We start from the raw sequence: 15,633 nt of genomic DNA on the forward strand, positions 1-15,633 counted from the left end.
ACGAAACCCCTTACTTTCTTTCCTACTCTTCAGGTGAGATGAACTGGAGAGACAAGCACACACCCCGACGCAGTTCTTGGGCAGCCAGCTGTTAATCTGTGCGGGGCTGACTGAATGGAGGAAATTAAAACCCAACCCAATTCAGTGTCTTTGGTATTTCCGTGGAAGCTGTGATTCAACCTCTTCTGTGATTGTCAGACTTCTAGTCAAATTCCCTTTGAAGCATTGAGCTGTGCCTTGTGAACGTCAGGTGCTGCTCCAAAGAGGCACAGGACGAGGAGGCCACAGATTCAGAGAAGTGCTCCAGTGTAGGCGTGTCACTGAGGCCAGAGTGCGTGTGAGTGTGGTTGTGCGTGTAGATGCATATATAAATCCAGGTTTTGTAAGTGAAGTAGAACATCCTTCAAGTGAGCACAGGAGAGAGGATTGAGATGTAGGGGCAGGAAGCACCTCCCGAATAAGTGCCTTGATCCCTCTCCATATGATTAGTGTGTGAACTGCCCTCCCACATGAGGGGTTGTGATGGCTAATTATGGTTGTCAACTTGACAAACCTGGGAAGAGAGCACCGTAGTTGAAGAAGTGTCTCCATCAGATTGGCCTGTGGGCATGTCTGTGGGGCCTTTTCTTGATTGATAATTGATGTATGAGGGCCCATCCCACTGTGGACAGGTGAATCTGGGCTGTATAAGAAAATCCTGGGAACAAGTCAGTAAGCAGTTCCTCTATGAGCTCACTTCAGTTCCTGCCTCTAAGTTCCTGTCCGACTTCCCTCAAGGATAGACTGTGCCCTGGGAGTTATTTCATCCCCAAACTTGTCTTTGGTCAGAATGTTTTATCACAGAAACAGAAAAGCAAACTAGGTCACAGGCCTATAGAAAGGAGATATTTGGGTTCACAAGATTTTTTAGAAGGCAGGGAGATGGTGGGAAGAAATTTAATGAGGGAAGTTGGAGAGGGAATCTTGGAGTGGGAGGTAGAATGTTAATCATGATGGGGGCAGAACTGCTGCTGGGTTAAAGGTGAGGTAGAGAATCTACTCCCAGGCTGGACTGTCATAGAGATAGGTACTGGGGTCTTCTGTGTCACCATCAGGTGACAGCCTGAGCTGTGGGGCCAGAGGCAGGAGGTCCTGAAGATAACGGAGATGATTTTAGCAGGAACAGAGGATCCTGCCTCTCAGTGGCAGAGCTGCAGACTCCAGTGTGGAAGGAAGCTGACCTTTGTTAACTATAGATACTCCAAGGTTGGCATGTCCTCATGCCAAGGGTGGGCTTCCCCTCCCTTTCCGACACATTTAGTGTCCTAATCTTAGAATCACAATTTACATGGTGCCTAGGCCTGAAGCTCAGCAGTCACCAGGTCTTCTTTTCCTTATTCTACACTCCTAATCTTGTTGATCCTTCCCACCCAGAAAGGTCCTTATTATTTACCCCACCACCATCAATAGCGCCCCTGTCCTAGCTTAGGCCACCAATGGGGAGACGTGTCTGAGTTACTAAAACAGCCTGCTAATCTCTGAGCCTTCAGCTCTCTCCCAGCCCCAAACCTCCTCCCACTTCACTCATGGCTAACGTAGCTGCACAGGGGAGTGAATCTTCAGAGCCAGATTGGAACTCCTTACCATCCTGCGTTGATTGTAGGGCTCAGATCGGGGTGACCTGTTGTCATCTGCGGAGCCTTCTGACACTCTCGATTTCATTTTGGGCTTTCTCTCATGGGTGTTTTTGGAGGCTAAAGGTGCTCCACTGTGGGAGTGGAGAGAGGCTGTGTCGATCCCCAGGGCTACCAGCACCTGAGGGAGAGAGTAACAGCTGTGGCCCACAGAATCTAACTGGGCTTGACTTATTAATGTGCGCCCCAGACATAAGGAGGTATGGGGGGTAAGGGGATGGGGGACCTGGGACCGAGGAGGTTGAGAATTAGGATGTCAGTAGTGGTGGGATTGGGACATGGCAGAAACAGCCACCTTTAGGTCACCTCCCTCCTTTAGACCCTGTTGTAGAAGCTGGTGCCTGACCTAAGTCTTTTTGCCAGGTCAGGACATTCCCCTCCACCCGGACCCCAGGCACTTGTGCAAGCCGCTAATACTCACAGGCAGTACCTTGGAGAACATTCCTTTGGCTACCTGCTTTTGAGACAGATATGAGAGTACAAAAGGCCTGCCCTCTTGCTTCAACATAGAGCTAACTCTGATATATCACCTCCAGAGCTCTCTAGGGGGCTTGGGCAGCAGCTAGCATCTAGTTGAGACCACTTTAATTCCACCTACTGCTCTATCTGATCTCAATTTATTTATTTTTCTTGTGCCCAGGAGACTCCTGAATAAATCACTTGGAAAATGTCTCTCACTCAGAGACTTTTGTATGTGGAGATGGGTGTGTGTGTGTGTGTGTGTGTGTGTGTGTGTGTATGCACATGGAGGCCAGAGGCCAACCTCAGGTGTCATTCCTCAGGAGCTGCCCACTTTATTTTTCAAAACAGGGTCTCTCATTGGCCTGAAGCTTGCCAATTAGACTGGGCTGGCTGACCAGAGAGCCCTAGGGATCCACCTGTCTCTGCCTCCTCAGTTCTGGGATTACAAGCATGCACTACCATGTCCAGCTTTAAAAAAAAAAAAAAAAAAACCTGGGTTCTGGGAATTGAACTCAGGTCCTCATGCTGAATAAACCATTTCCTTAGTCCAACTCCTTTTTATTTCTTGAGAGGAAGGTAACCTAAGACAGTCCCTGAAGTAAGTTGCATGGTCCTGCAGTGCCCTAGAATGGGGGATAGAGTCCAAATGAAACCTGGTGGCTTCTCAGTGATGCTGTTTAGACTCTTGACCCAGGTCCACTCGGCCACTGATTGCACAGTGTTGCTGTCCACCAACCTCCTGCTCCTTCTGGAGCACCTCAAGGGCCTCTTGGAACTTCTTCTCCTTGGCTTCAATTTCTGCAATCGTTGCCTGGTTCTGTTCCTCATATGCCATGGTGACCACCGCCAAGATCAAGTTGACCAGGTAGAAAGACCCCAGGAAGATGACAAGAACGAAAAAGACCATGTACATTTTTCCAGAAGCCCGGAGCGTCTGTAGGTTCAAGGGAAAGAAGAAAGGCCTGTGCACAGAGCACGTGGAGAATCAAAGCTACGTAGCTGACCTGTCAGCCTCCAGCCAAGTCTGATGGGAAGATGAGGGTTGGTCTCAGTTGGTATGGCCAGGTGTGGTGGCATGTGCCTGTGTTCCCAGCACTTGAGACGAAGAGGCAGTAGGATCATTAAAAGTTCCATGTCAGCAAAGGCTACATAGTGAAAGCCTGTCTTGAATAAACAAAACAAATCAAAGATACCTGCTGGTAGAGGCGTTCCCAGGAATCCTGTGTCATGAGGCGGAACAGCGAGAGGAAAGCCCATGCAAAGGAATCAAAGCTGGTGTAGTTGAAATCTGGGTTGTCAGAAGTTTTCAGGCATGTGTATCCCTTAGGGCATTGGCTGCATCAAGAGATAAGAAGGTGGCAGGTAGCAGAGGCTCTGCTGATGGGGTATAGAAAGCCTGGGGCAGGAGGGAAACGATGGGTTTGAAGGCAGAGAGCTGAGTTAAAGACTCAGCCTTCCTCTTACTAGTTGGACAACTTTGGACAACATAAAATAACCTTTTATATTATTTGCATGTGTGAAGGAATAGCCTGCAGGAGGCCAGATGACAGCCCTCATGTGACTCTTTAAGGTGTCAAGCTCTCTGTCGGCTTGCACCAGGGAGAGGAGCATCAACAGCAACAATGAAGACTAAATTGAGAGCCTGCTGGCACCATCTCCAGAGTTATCCATCAAGGAAGACTTACATTAGCCAAGTTCAGTGATGGATTATACACAACAATGAAAATATTGCCATCAACTTGCTGGACACTTACTGAATGCCTCCCTCTCTCCCCTAAATGCTTTACTGACAATATAATGTAATCATCCCAATAGTGCTTCTTTAAAGATGAGGAAGTAGGGTTCAGGTAGAAGTCAGTTGCCTAAAACCATACAGTGTCAGCATATTCATTAAAAATGGAGGCATAGAACCAGCAAAAGACTGAGTCAGCTCCAGCTCCTCCTGGTGGGTGAAGGAAGATCAGGATTAAGATGTCTGCTTGGTGAGTGTGGGGTAGGAGCACCGAGCCCACCTCTCTCATACAAGTGTGTGGAATGGTACTGAACAGTAGCTCTGGCTCTGGGCATGTGAGGAAATCCCACAGTGGGGCTAGCCTGGTCAAGGAACCAGGAATGCCTTTATTGTCCCAGGAGTCATCCTCCAATGTCAGCTTCTGGGGTTCTCCTTATTCCAGACCTCCATGTGAACATACAACCTCAGGACCCATAGAATTGATTTAGAACTCTAAGTAATTCTAAGTCTATCTTTATCTTGACTGCAGTTGTGCAAGTTCCCTGACTCCTACATTTAAAGGAAGTCTATTGGTTTTCCTTTCTAGGAGCTGGTCCATTCATTCCTGTAGGTTTTCTAATTAGGTCTGAGGCATGCTTATTTCTACGCCTTCCATGGAGACCCGTACTAGCTGCTACATGTCAACTGCTAGCTGCTTAGTACATCAGCAGTTGACTGCTCTGAGAGGTCTCTTGCACACTAAATATTTTATATATATATATATATACATATATGTAAATATATATACATACATATAATTAAAATTCCTGCTGTGGAGGCTGGGGAAATGCCCCCGTTGGTCAAGTATTTGCTGTGCAAGCATGAAGACCTGAGTTTAGGTCTTCAGCATCCAATGCAAAAAGCATGGCAGCATATACCTGTAAACTTAGAATTGGGGAAGCCAAGACAGGAGGATTCCTGGAGCTTGCTGGCCAACCAACCTAGTCAAATCAATGAGCTCAGTGAGATACCCTGTCTAAAAAACTAGGTAGAGGGGCTGGAGCAATGGCTCAACAGTTAATAGCACTTGATGTTCTTGCACAGGACCTGAATTCAGTTCCCAGTACCCATATGGCAACTAATAGCTGTTCATTGCTCTAGTTCCAGAGGATCTGATACCCTCTTTTGGCCTCCATGGACACTGAATGCAGGTGGTACACTTGCATACATGCATGAAAAATGCTTATATGCATAAAGTAAAAATATAAATAATAAACTATTTTTAGATAGGTGGAAAGTGATTGCTGAAGTCACCTGATGTGTTGACCCCTGACTTCCACACACACATGTTCATGCATACCTATAGACACATGAACACATATACATAAAACACACACAAAGAATTCCTGCTGCTGTTGACTTTGGGGGCTACCAAAAGGAGGAGCTGGAAGACTCCACATGAAAGAATGTTAAAAAACCAGGTGTTTTCTAGTGCCCAGTCTCCACCTTAAGACCCTAGATTTCTCAGGGCTCCAGATTTTCTGACACTAAACCCTGGCTTCTGTGTTCCTAGAAGACCCTCACTCTGCTGTCGTCCTGAGCTGGTACCTGGCTGCGGGCCTATACTGCAGGACGTCTGACCTCTGTGGGAGTTAAGATAGGGTTCATAGATGAATCCCAGAATTTTAACATGGAGAGTGCTTGTGCTGCTCTGGAGCCACGGACTTGAGAAATACCATCATCCAGATAGGAAGAAGGACAGCAAGGGGCCCTCAGTTTAAATCTAAATGAAAGGAAAGTGAAAATTGATGTCAGAACTTTTTCCTGGAGTCAGAGACCTGAAGTCTAAGTGCTTTGGGAAGGAAAGTAGTTTATTTTATGGCTTGTTTTTGTTTTTGTTTTTTAGTCTTTTTGAGACAGGGTCTCCCTGTAGCCTCAGCTGGCCTGGAACTCATATGTAGACCAGGCTGACCTTGATCTCACAGAGACCCGCCTACCTCTGTCTCCTGAGTGCTGGAATTAAAGGCATGTGACACCAAGCCCAGCACAGGAAGGAAAAAGCTGATGAGGACCAAATTCTCCTGTTAGTCCCTGACCCTCAGCTCCATCTGAGATTGTTGTTGACCCTCAGCTCCATCTGAGATGTTGTTCTAGTGAGCTGATTAAGGTAGAGCCTCACTATGGTGGTTAATATTGTCAACTCAACAGGATCTAGAATTATCTAGAAGACAAACCTCTGCATTTGCCTGAAGGAGTTTCTAGATTAGGTTAATTGAGGTGGGAAGAACAGCTTTAGATGTGGTTCCATGGGCTGGGGTCTGGGCTGAGTAAAAAAGAGAAAGCGAGTTGAGCACTAGCGTTCATCTCTTTCTCTACTTCCTGACTGTGGATGCAGTGTGACCAGCTGACTCACATTCCCACCTCTGTGACTTCCCTGTCACGATGGATTGTGTACCCTAAAACTGTGGGCCCCAAATAAACTCTTCCTTCCTGAAGTTGTTTCTTTTTCAGATATTTGGCTGCAGCAATGAAAACAGTAACTGACATACCCCTTCAGGTCCCACCTATCACCACATGAACAAGAAAGTACTAGCAGCTAATCAGTTACTTTTCTGTTGCAATGATTAAACACCACGATCAAAGCAACTTATAGGAGGAAGATTTTATTTGGCTTAAGGTACCAGAGAGATAAGAGTCCCTCATAGTTTGGCAGGAGACAGGCTGAGAGGAAAGCTGATTACTCACATCTTGAATTACTGACGGAAAGCAGAGAGACAACAGACTGAAAGCGGGGCAAGTCTATCGACACTGGAAGCCCACCCCCAGGGCTGTGCTTTCTCCAACAAGGCCACGCTTCCTAAACCTCCACAAACCGAAGGCAAGTATTCAAATACTTGGAGCTTGGGGGCGGGGCATTTCTCATTTAAACCACCACAGGCCCTATGAGTTCTGATTTTGTAGACCTCCAGCCATGGATGTGAGAGGGATGGACACTTTTGATTTATTTTCTGCTCTCTGTCCATCCCAGTGTCTGGAGGCTGAGTTGAGGGGTCCAGACTCCTTAGTTCAATCTCACTTTCTGCCTACCACGTGGAGTGGTCTCCATCTAAGCATCTCTTCTTTACCCAGCCTTGAAGCTGTCCTTTAACATTAACTTCAACTACTGCCCTTGGGAAGCCTCTCCTGACTCTCTCCCTGGCCTCATACTGTTATCCACTGTTTTCTGTCAGTGAATCCTCTAGCACAGCACTGCTCTCCACAGCACAGAATCTTTACATGCATGCAAAAGAGACAAAAACAAACAAACAAATAAACAAACAAACAAAAACCACCAGGTAGCTTACAGCCTGAATTTAGCATGCAGAAATAGTTTGTCTGGTCAATATGATAGGTAGACATTTTGAGGAATTGGTGGTCAAATTTATACTAGGAGATATCACATAAAAATAGAAATTTCCTGTCTCTGTTAAGTTAGCAGAGGTAGACACAGTAGACACCCAGTTTCACATGGCAACCAAAGCCAGGCTGAGCAGTGTCTGTCCCCTTTCCATGGGGCATGAACTCTCAGTTGCCATGGTTCCCTCCTGGCCCTCTCTACTCATTTGTTGTTATGCTCCTGACCTCTGTAAGAATTTGAAATTGCAAAATGTTATGCATGCATTTCTTCCTCTGTTACATAAAAAGAACGAAACCCTGCGATGGGGGAAGCTGTGAAGCTTAAATGTAGACCATTTAATACAAATATACTTGATAAGTATTGGTCTCTTCCAGGAGTAGATCATTGCTCCTCTCCTTCTGGTACCTACACCTCTTTGCAATATGACCCTGAAGCTCTTTCTAATTGAGAGGAGAGATCTGTTTCAGCACCCGATGGATCTGTACTGACTTGTGACTTGCTTTGGTCAAGAGGATGCAGAAAGAATGTGGGAGTGTAAAAGCCTTCTTGAGGTCCAGGCTTAAAACTGGCACAAGGTCATGTTGGAAATGAAAGGTCACTAGGAACAGACAGCTACTTTGCAACAAATCCATCCACTGCCTGCAGATGCAGAAATAAGCCAAAGACCAGCAGATCCAGTTTACAACTCTGATACATAAAATGAGCTAAACAGTTGTTGTGTTAAGTCACAAAACCTTGGAGTCATCTGTCATACAGCAAAACTAGACTAATATACTCCCTTATCATGGGGGAGTTCTTTTGGCATGTAAATGTGTGTTTGTGCCATATGTTGTGTGAGTGCTTGTGCGCATGTGTGCGTACGGAGAGCAGAGGTCAATATCAGGTGTCTTCAGTTGTTCTTTACTTTGCTTTTGAGACAGGGTCTCTCATTGAGCCGGGAGCTCACCGACTCAGCTAGACTGACTGGCTAGTGAACTGATATCCGTCTGTCTATACCCCCCAATGCTGAGGTTACAGGTGTGCATTGCTGTGCCCACTTTTTTACATGGGGGCTAGGGATTAAAACTCAGATCCTCATAAACGTGAGCATGGCAGGCACTTCACCAACTGAGCCATCTCCCCAGCACCCCTCTCCATGAGTTTTAAGACAACAATGCCTAAGACACTCACTAATGCATGTTCTTCAGGGCTCTTCAGGCTCTGCTCAGAGAAAATTAATGAACGTGATGGAGAAAAGATGCTGAACACTGGCACAGTCATGGGCTGAGTACTCACCCAGCATCAGATCCATTGCCACAAAGTAAGGGATCGGTAGTGCCTATCTTGAAGAAGACATTCCCTAGAGAAAAGAAAAAAAAATGAACACCTCACGGTATGTTCTGAGGCCTCCAATTCAGGCCTTGGGTGGCAAAGAAGACTCTTCCTGTCTTCTGACTGTGAGGTGGCTCCTTTGGCTATATTCATTCAATGGGCACTCAGGCAACACCTCCACCCCAGCCACTTAGAAAGTGTAAAGAGACAGAAAAATATGCATCTGGATTTAGAGTTCATGCCTTTGCAAAAGGGAAACTGGTCAGCAGGAAACAAGGCAGGGGAGTTAGACATGACTCAGGAGCACTTCAGCAGGAATGAGAAGTCAGACTATGTCTACACAGTTGTGCAGGGGCTTTGCACCCCTTTACCCCAGGTAAGCACAGCTCCAGGGTCCCCATCTTATGGCAGCACTTCTACTCACCTGCATTTTGAGATGAGTAATTAGCAGCCTCCTGGGGCTCTGTGCTGTTGTTCTTCATGCATTTGTTCTTGAGGTTCCCCTTGAAGAGCTGCAGACCCACTAAGGCAAAGACACTCAAGCAGAAGATGGTGAGGATGGTCACGTCAGCCAGTTTCCTCACTGAGTGGATCAGGGCCCCCACAATGACCTTCAGCCCTGTAGAAAGATGATAGAGATACTCCCATGTGGATATAGCACCATCCAGAGCACAGGGTCATCTTCAGTACCGTTTGTATTAGCTACACACAGGTGTGAAGTACTTACAAACTCTAAGCCCAGCCTCTCATCTGAACCTTGCAATTGCCCAGAGAGGCAATCAGGCAGGGACTATTGTCTTTGTCATAAAGATAAGCAACTGAAATCCAGTAAATGCATTTCTTATCATTTTAAGGCTAGTAAATGATTACACTAGCAATTATTCACCTAAAAAAGGTGTTGGGTGGCTGGGGATGTATGTAGCTCAGTGATACAGCACTTGTCTAAAATATATAAGGTCCTAAGTCATATGAGCAACACACATGTGAGACCCTGGACTGGGAGCTGAGTGACGAATTAGACATCATGTGAGGCAGGTTATCCAATAACTGAAGAAAAGCTTCACAGAATTAGCAAGCAGATGGACACATGGGGAGAGCCTTTAACTGGAGCTAGGGGTGGGAATGGGGCTGGCAGAGTATGGGGAAGCTGGAAAAAACCCAGAGAATAGCACCCTACTAGAACCCCAAGGAGTGAGAGAAAGAGAAGAGAAAGGACATCCCAAGAGAGAACACATGGCCAATAGCTTGTACACAGTCAGAGCTTAGAGCATTTGTACAGCCACAGGTAGGTTCTGGGACAGGATGTGTTCTATGGCTATTTCCTCTAAATTGAAACATTCTTAGAGGGAAGCTTGTTAAGACTCATCAAGTAAATAAAATTTATAAGGCCAGGAAGTAAATAAAACTAACAAGTCTTAGTTCCCTAAACAAGATTCAGGAGTCCCCACCTTCAAAGTTATATAAGCACGGTGATAAGCAGTTAAGACTGCTGGGGATGAGACTGACTGTCTGCTGAACTTTCTATAGACCTGAAGGGAACTTAAGATATGTAACTTTCGTGAGTTGTCACCTATGCTGGGGTAGAGTTTTTGGTGATCCAGCTGCCTTGAGTCACTCATGATCGTGTAAGGAACTCTTTACCCATACTCCTATAAATAACACCAATAGAATCACGGTTCACTGTTAGACTCGGGTGGAGTCATTTCTTTGGTCTGTCATCAATGTTCCATGTTGGATGAGTAGACATCTTTTCACATCTTCCCAGGAAATGTCACACAATACCATGAAGGATGGGTGGTTGTGAGGAAGGAGGCTGCAGAGAAGGAATCTGGACAGACTAGAGCTTGTCAAAAGGGCTCAAGATCTTCCTGGCACAGAACAGCTGAAAGCAACAGAAATCTGGCTTCCTTATAAACTGCCAGAGCCACATGTGGACTGGTAGAAAGACACAGCCACTCCATAACTAGTGTTTCTATTTTCCTCAAGAGAGGAGATTCTTAGGGGTGAATGGAGAGCAACCTTCAAGCCATCAGGGGGGATCTATTGAGTCCCATTCATAGTGATGACTCTCTCTGTATTCACCATCCCTACCATCAACCTCATAGAGGATGGTTTCAACAAACCATTGGACCAGAAGACAATCACATTTCTGCAAAGGGGAGGGCCCTAGGATCACATGTTACTAGTGACAACAGAGATCATGGAGGCCCAGTAAGATGAGCTTGGGTAAATCCCTTTTGTTTCTGAATACTCTGTGATCAAGAATTGCCTGATCCCTCCACTGCAGGTTCATTGACAGGACTGAGAATCAAGCTTCTAGATTTATGGAAATGATTAAGAAACCAAAATGTGGGATTGATTTTTCTCTTCTTCCCCATTATCAAATTTTTAAATGTTCAGTTGAAGATAAAAATAAGAATCCAACTGGGGTGGGGGGTATCTTTCCTCAACTCCATAGCAAGAATAGAACATGAGGGAGTGACCTTCCTGTAGTTTGCTGATGGTGAGTTATGGGGTATGTGGACAGAGCATTGGTCCAGGAACCAGGACAGCAGACTTCCAGGCCACACTTTGCCTCCTAGTAGAGAACAAACCTTGGCCTTGTGTAGTCTATACCCAGAGCCTAAGTTTCTTTGTTAAATAGGGTCAGTAGTCCCTGGCCTGGAGAGAGAGAGAGAGAGAGAGAGAGAGAGAGAGAGAGAGAGAGAGAGAGAGAGAGAGAGAGAGAGAGAGTAAAATCAAAGAAGAGTACTGACCAGTGATAACTAACATTTTCTCTGTTGAATAAATGTGCTGGTTAAGGCAGCTCACCTGGGATCACAGAAACTGTTTTTAAAGCTCTAAGAACTCGGAATGTCCGCAAGCCTGAGATTCCTCGGAGATCTATTGCTGCACCAACATATCTGTAGGACCAGAAGGCACTCAGCATTTTTGCAAGGAGAGGGCTCCAGGAATGCATGTGGTACACAGAATGGTCATAGCGAGAGAAGCCTAGAAGACCTAGGACAGACACTGCATATCACGTGGCATTAACATCTCTCAGTTGACATGGATGCCGACCAAACCATCATATTCCCTTTCAGAAAAGGCAATCCCGGAAGGTGCACAGTTGGATGGATTTCACACAGACAGGCTTGGTAAACCTGTTTTCTCAGGCACGTCTTCTCAAGGAAGTTCCTCCATATTGGGTAGGAACAACGCCGAACCTCTTCTGACCTACTCTGGCCAGTTATAAACATAGAGCTGAGTCTTTGACTTGTCCTTGTGGATGTGGGATGAGCTCAAGACTGTCTCCCAAAACCCAGGCCATAAAATTCTACCTGAGGAGGACTGAGAGGAGGACATGGTCCACATCGTGAGCACACAAATCAGCAAAGGGAAATACTCACGCCAGGGTAATGACGCTGAAGTCCAGCCAGTTCCAAGGGTCTCGCAGGTAAGTGAACTCATTTAGGCAAAATCCTCTTGCCAGTATTTTTATCAAAGCTTCAAAGGTGTAAATGACAGTGAAGGCGTACCTGGGGAGGAGGTAGAAAGGGGCATTAACTGTGCCATGGAGACACCTCAGGTGCTTCCTCTGCCTCCAGGTAGGAGAGATGAGCGGCTGTGGTTGTTGCAAGGGAACACATACAAAGAACGTAGCCAAGGTGGCGAAGGGGGCTAACAGGAGGTAAGGAGACAGGACTCTGGCAGACTGAGGAACACTGGGGAATCACACAGATGCCTGAGTGGAGAGGCCTGTGTTGTGTGTATGAGCAGCTGCGGCAGCAGCAGCCTGTGAAGGCAGGCAGAGGGCTGTGCCGGGTGAGCACGTCTCCTGTTCCGTGAGAGGCCCTTGTCCTGTGGATGCTGGAGACGCCTTTCCCAGCCTATGGGTGTTGGAAGATGTGGAAGAGCTCTGTTACACCTCATTTCCTCACACCTCCCTACTTCCACCCATTTCTTTTTCCACAGTGCCTCGTGTAGCTGTCTGTGTTCCTGGCCCAGGAACTGTGGAAGATTAAAAAAAAAAAAAATCTCAGTTCACAAACGTTTTCTCAGCTTCTCAGCTAGATGGATCAAAATTGAGGAAGTTATCTCAAAACAGTCCCTTTAGTCTGCTGGGCCCCTTGTTGTGTTTGGATTTGAAGAGCTGAGGTTGGGAGTAGGGGAATGTTTCGGGAATGTTCAGAATCCCTTGATCACCTGTGGCATAGCTTTCACACTGTAGCAGATACCAGAACTACCCAAAGGGCTTGCTCAAGCAGGTACCTGGGCTGTCCTCAGGGTCTGATTCAGTAAGTCTGAGGTGGGACCCAAGAATTAGAATTTCTAACACGTTCCCAGCTGATACTCATGTGTTGGCCTGGAGTACAATGGACCCAGAGAATTCAAGTGCACACGTAAGTTACACATGGATTTGAGGTACATTAAAAATAATTTAAAAGGGGCTGTGGAGATGGCTCAGTGTGCAAAGTGCTTGCTGCACAAGCATGAGAATCTGAGGAGTGGCAGCACATGCCTGTGGTCCCAGCACTGGGTAGGTGGAGGCAGGGCAATTGCTGGGGCTCCCTGGCCAGCCAACTTAGCCAAATCTATGAGCTCCAGGTTCAGTGAGAGACCCTGTCTCAAAAAGTAAAGTGGAAGGCAACTGAGAAAATACTAGACATCATCCTCTGGTCTCCACATGCATGTGCACACGTGTTCATGTACCATCCCATACATATAAACATGAGCACATACACACACAAAAAATAATTCATGTTATAAATGTGTATTTTTGTGTTAAAAGCAGGAAGATTCTTAACTAAATATGTTTATCTCTGTCCTTCCTGAAACTCTTTTTAGAGTAACAATAAATGGACTTTTTTAAAGGTATGAATGCACTGGGGCAAACACAAGCTGCATTGTAGAACTCTGAGCAGTTCAGATTTTAGAGATGCTCAGTATCTCAGAGGATAGACCTCGGGAGAAGGAGCAAGCAGGACTGAAAGTCTCCACAAGAAGCAGTTGGGCCTTTTAGGCCCTACTTCACACTGCCCTGTGCTATAGAGGTAGAGTGGGTATTCATTCTCAAGAGCTAAAGAAGAGGAAGTGCAATCATGCTGAAGTAAAGAAAAAGCTTCAGTGTGGAAGAGTAGACACTGCTCACTTCTGCTAAGTTCCTAGAAAGCAGGCAGGCTTATAGCTCATGAACATGCTTCTTTCTCCCCATCCCCCAACAAGGGTATGGGGCTATCTATATAGTCCAGCTGTTCTTGGACTTGCAATCCTTCTGTCTCAGCCTTCTGAATGCTAGGATTACAGGTATGCACCACCACACTCAGCTTAGCTGCCACACTTTTAATAAGAACAGTCAACCAAGGCATGTTGTAAATTGGAGGGATGTTTTTAACATCAAAACCAAGAAACATGAGCCAGGTAGAGTGGTGCATGACTTTTATAATAATCTCAGCACTGGAGACACTAAAGCAGAAAAATTTCCATGAGCTCCAGATCAGACACACTATACAGGCCAACCAGGGCTATATGGAAAGACTCAGTCTCACGATAGCATCACTACCACCAAACTAAAACAAAACCCAAAGCAACTAAAGAGGGGATTAAAAGAAAAAAAGAAAAAAAAATGTGGGGAGGATTAAAGAAATCTAGAAAAAGAAAAATCCTACTGTTGATATTTTTAGAGAGTTAAAAGGTGAGATAAACATTTCTTAAAACAAGAATAGGCTATAAAAAAAAACCCTCAAGAACAAAGCAGAACTTTTGAAAGTCAAATTAATGTAAAGACTGCAAATAAAGTTTTGAAAATCTCAGAAAATAGAACAAAAAGTGGGAATGTTTAAGAGAGTAATAAAAGCATGGAAATTAGAGAATCCGATGATTAAGAGGAAATTGAGAAAGAAACAGAGAAAGAAATAGATTGGAAGAAAGTATCAAAGGAATAATTCAAGAAAAATCCCACAAAATTGAAAGATCCAAGTATTAAAGACAGTGACAGATGTTCAGTAGACCGAATGAAGAAGTGAACGCTCACATCAAAGCTGAACGTCGCAAAGTTTCAGACCATTTCGCACAAGGAGAGCTCTACGGTTTTTTTGAGGGAGAACATAAACAGGCCATCTATAAAGGATTGAAAATGAAAAACATTAGGTAAAACATTAGGTATTTCAGAAACTACCTTGGATAGGAAGATGAAGATCATCGATACCTTAAAACTTCCAAGGAAAACACTTTCTAATATGGAATTCCTTTGTCAGCCAAACTGTCAGAGACAGACGAGGGGAGACTAATACGGATAGGCAAAACCTCAGAACATTTACTTCCCAGCTATGAAAATCTACACAAAGAAGAAGGATATGGGGCCCAAGGGAGGCAAAGAAATTCAAGAGGATGAGAAGGAAACACTCTCCAGAAAATGGCTTTGCTAGAGAACTATAGGTCAGGCTGTGGCAGGAAATGAGACACCTGGATGATTTCTCTGAGGAAAATGAGAACCTATGGGTACTCTGGTGTGTTCAAAGAGAGAATTAAGAGAATTGAGAAGTGAGAAGTGAGAATTAAGCCTCCGGAGAAGAGTTCTGGAACATATGAGAATTGAAGACACAGAAAACTGAGCAAAGGAAGAAGTGAAATCCTTATAAACACCAGGAAAAGCAAAAGCAGTATGCAAGCTGGGATTGGGGGCTCATACCTGTAACTCCAGCCAGCATTCAGGAGGTGGGTGGGGTTGTCATGAGGTTGAGGCCAACTCCACACTGCTTAGCAATGCTGCTGTATAGTCATCTACCTAGTCAGGCAACACATGCATCACATGACAATCTACCCCCCAAAATTGTTATGCACCAATAATGGGAAAACCAAGAAGAAAGGAAATGAGTATGTGCATCTGACCCTTGTGGTTTTTCCACCATGAAAAGCCAGTATGAAGCCATTTAAATGGAAAAATAAATAGTGCTGTTAGTTTTATTGGCGATAGAGAGGTAGCAAAAGAAAGTGGCAAACTGGGGGCTGGAGAGATGGCTCAGCAGTTAAGAGCACATGCTGCTCTTTCAGAGAGCCCAAGTTCAGTTCCCAGCACTGATATCAGCCATCTCACAACT

The 15,633-nt window shown here is 45.4% G+C and overlaps 1 protein-coding gene across 4 annotated transcripts in view; it reads right to left on the reverse strand.

The window, feature by feature from the left end:
• Scn10a (sodium voltage-gated channel alpha subunit 10) overlaps positions 1-15,633 on the reverse strand; it is a 129,029-nt gene that overhangs the window by 68,233 nt on the left and 45,163 nt on the right. For all 4 annotated transcript variants that reach the window (XM_008836200.1, XM_008836195.1, XM_008836184.1 and 1 more), the window contains exons 4-10: positions 11,944-12,072; positions 11,366-11,457; positions 8,979-9,173; positions 8,519-8,582; positions 3,329-3,470; positions 2,872-3,069; positions 1,624-1,794 (exon numbers count right to left, since the gene is read on the reverse strand). In XM_008836200.1, the coding sequence (XP_008834422.1) occupies positions 1,624-1,794; positions 2,872-3,069; positions 3,329-3,470; positions 8,519-8,582; positions 8,979-9,173; positions 11,366-11,457; positions 11,944-12,072 (991 nt within the window). The remainder of the gene's footprint in view (positions 1-1,623; positions 1,795-2,871; positions 3,070-3,328; positions 3,471-8,518; positions 8,583-8,978; positions 9,174-11,365; positions 11,458-11,943; positions 12,073-15,633) is intronic.

Source organism: Nannospalax galili, unplaced genomic scaffold (assembly GCF_000622305.1).
Source record: "Nannospalax galili isolate Female #2095 unplaced genomic scaffold, S.galili_v1.0 scaffold951, whole genome shotgun sequence".
NCBI classification, from domain to species: domain Eukaryota; kingdom Metazoa; phylum Chordata; class Mammalia; order Rodentia; family Spalacidae; genus Nannospalax; species Nannospalax galili.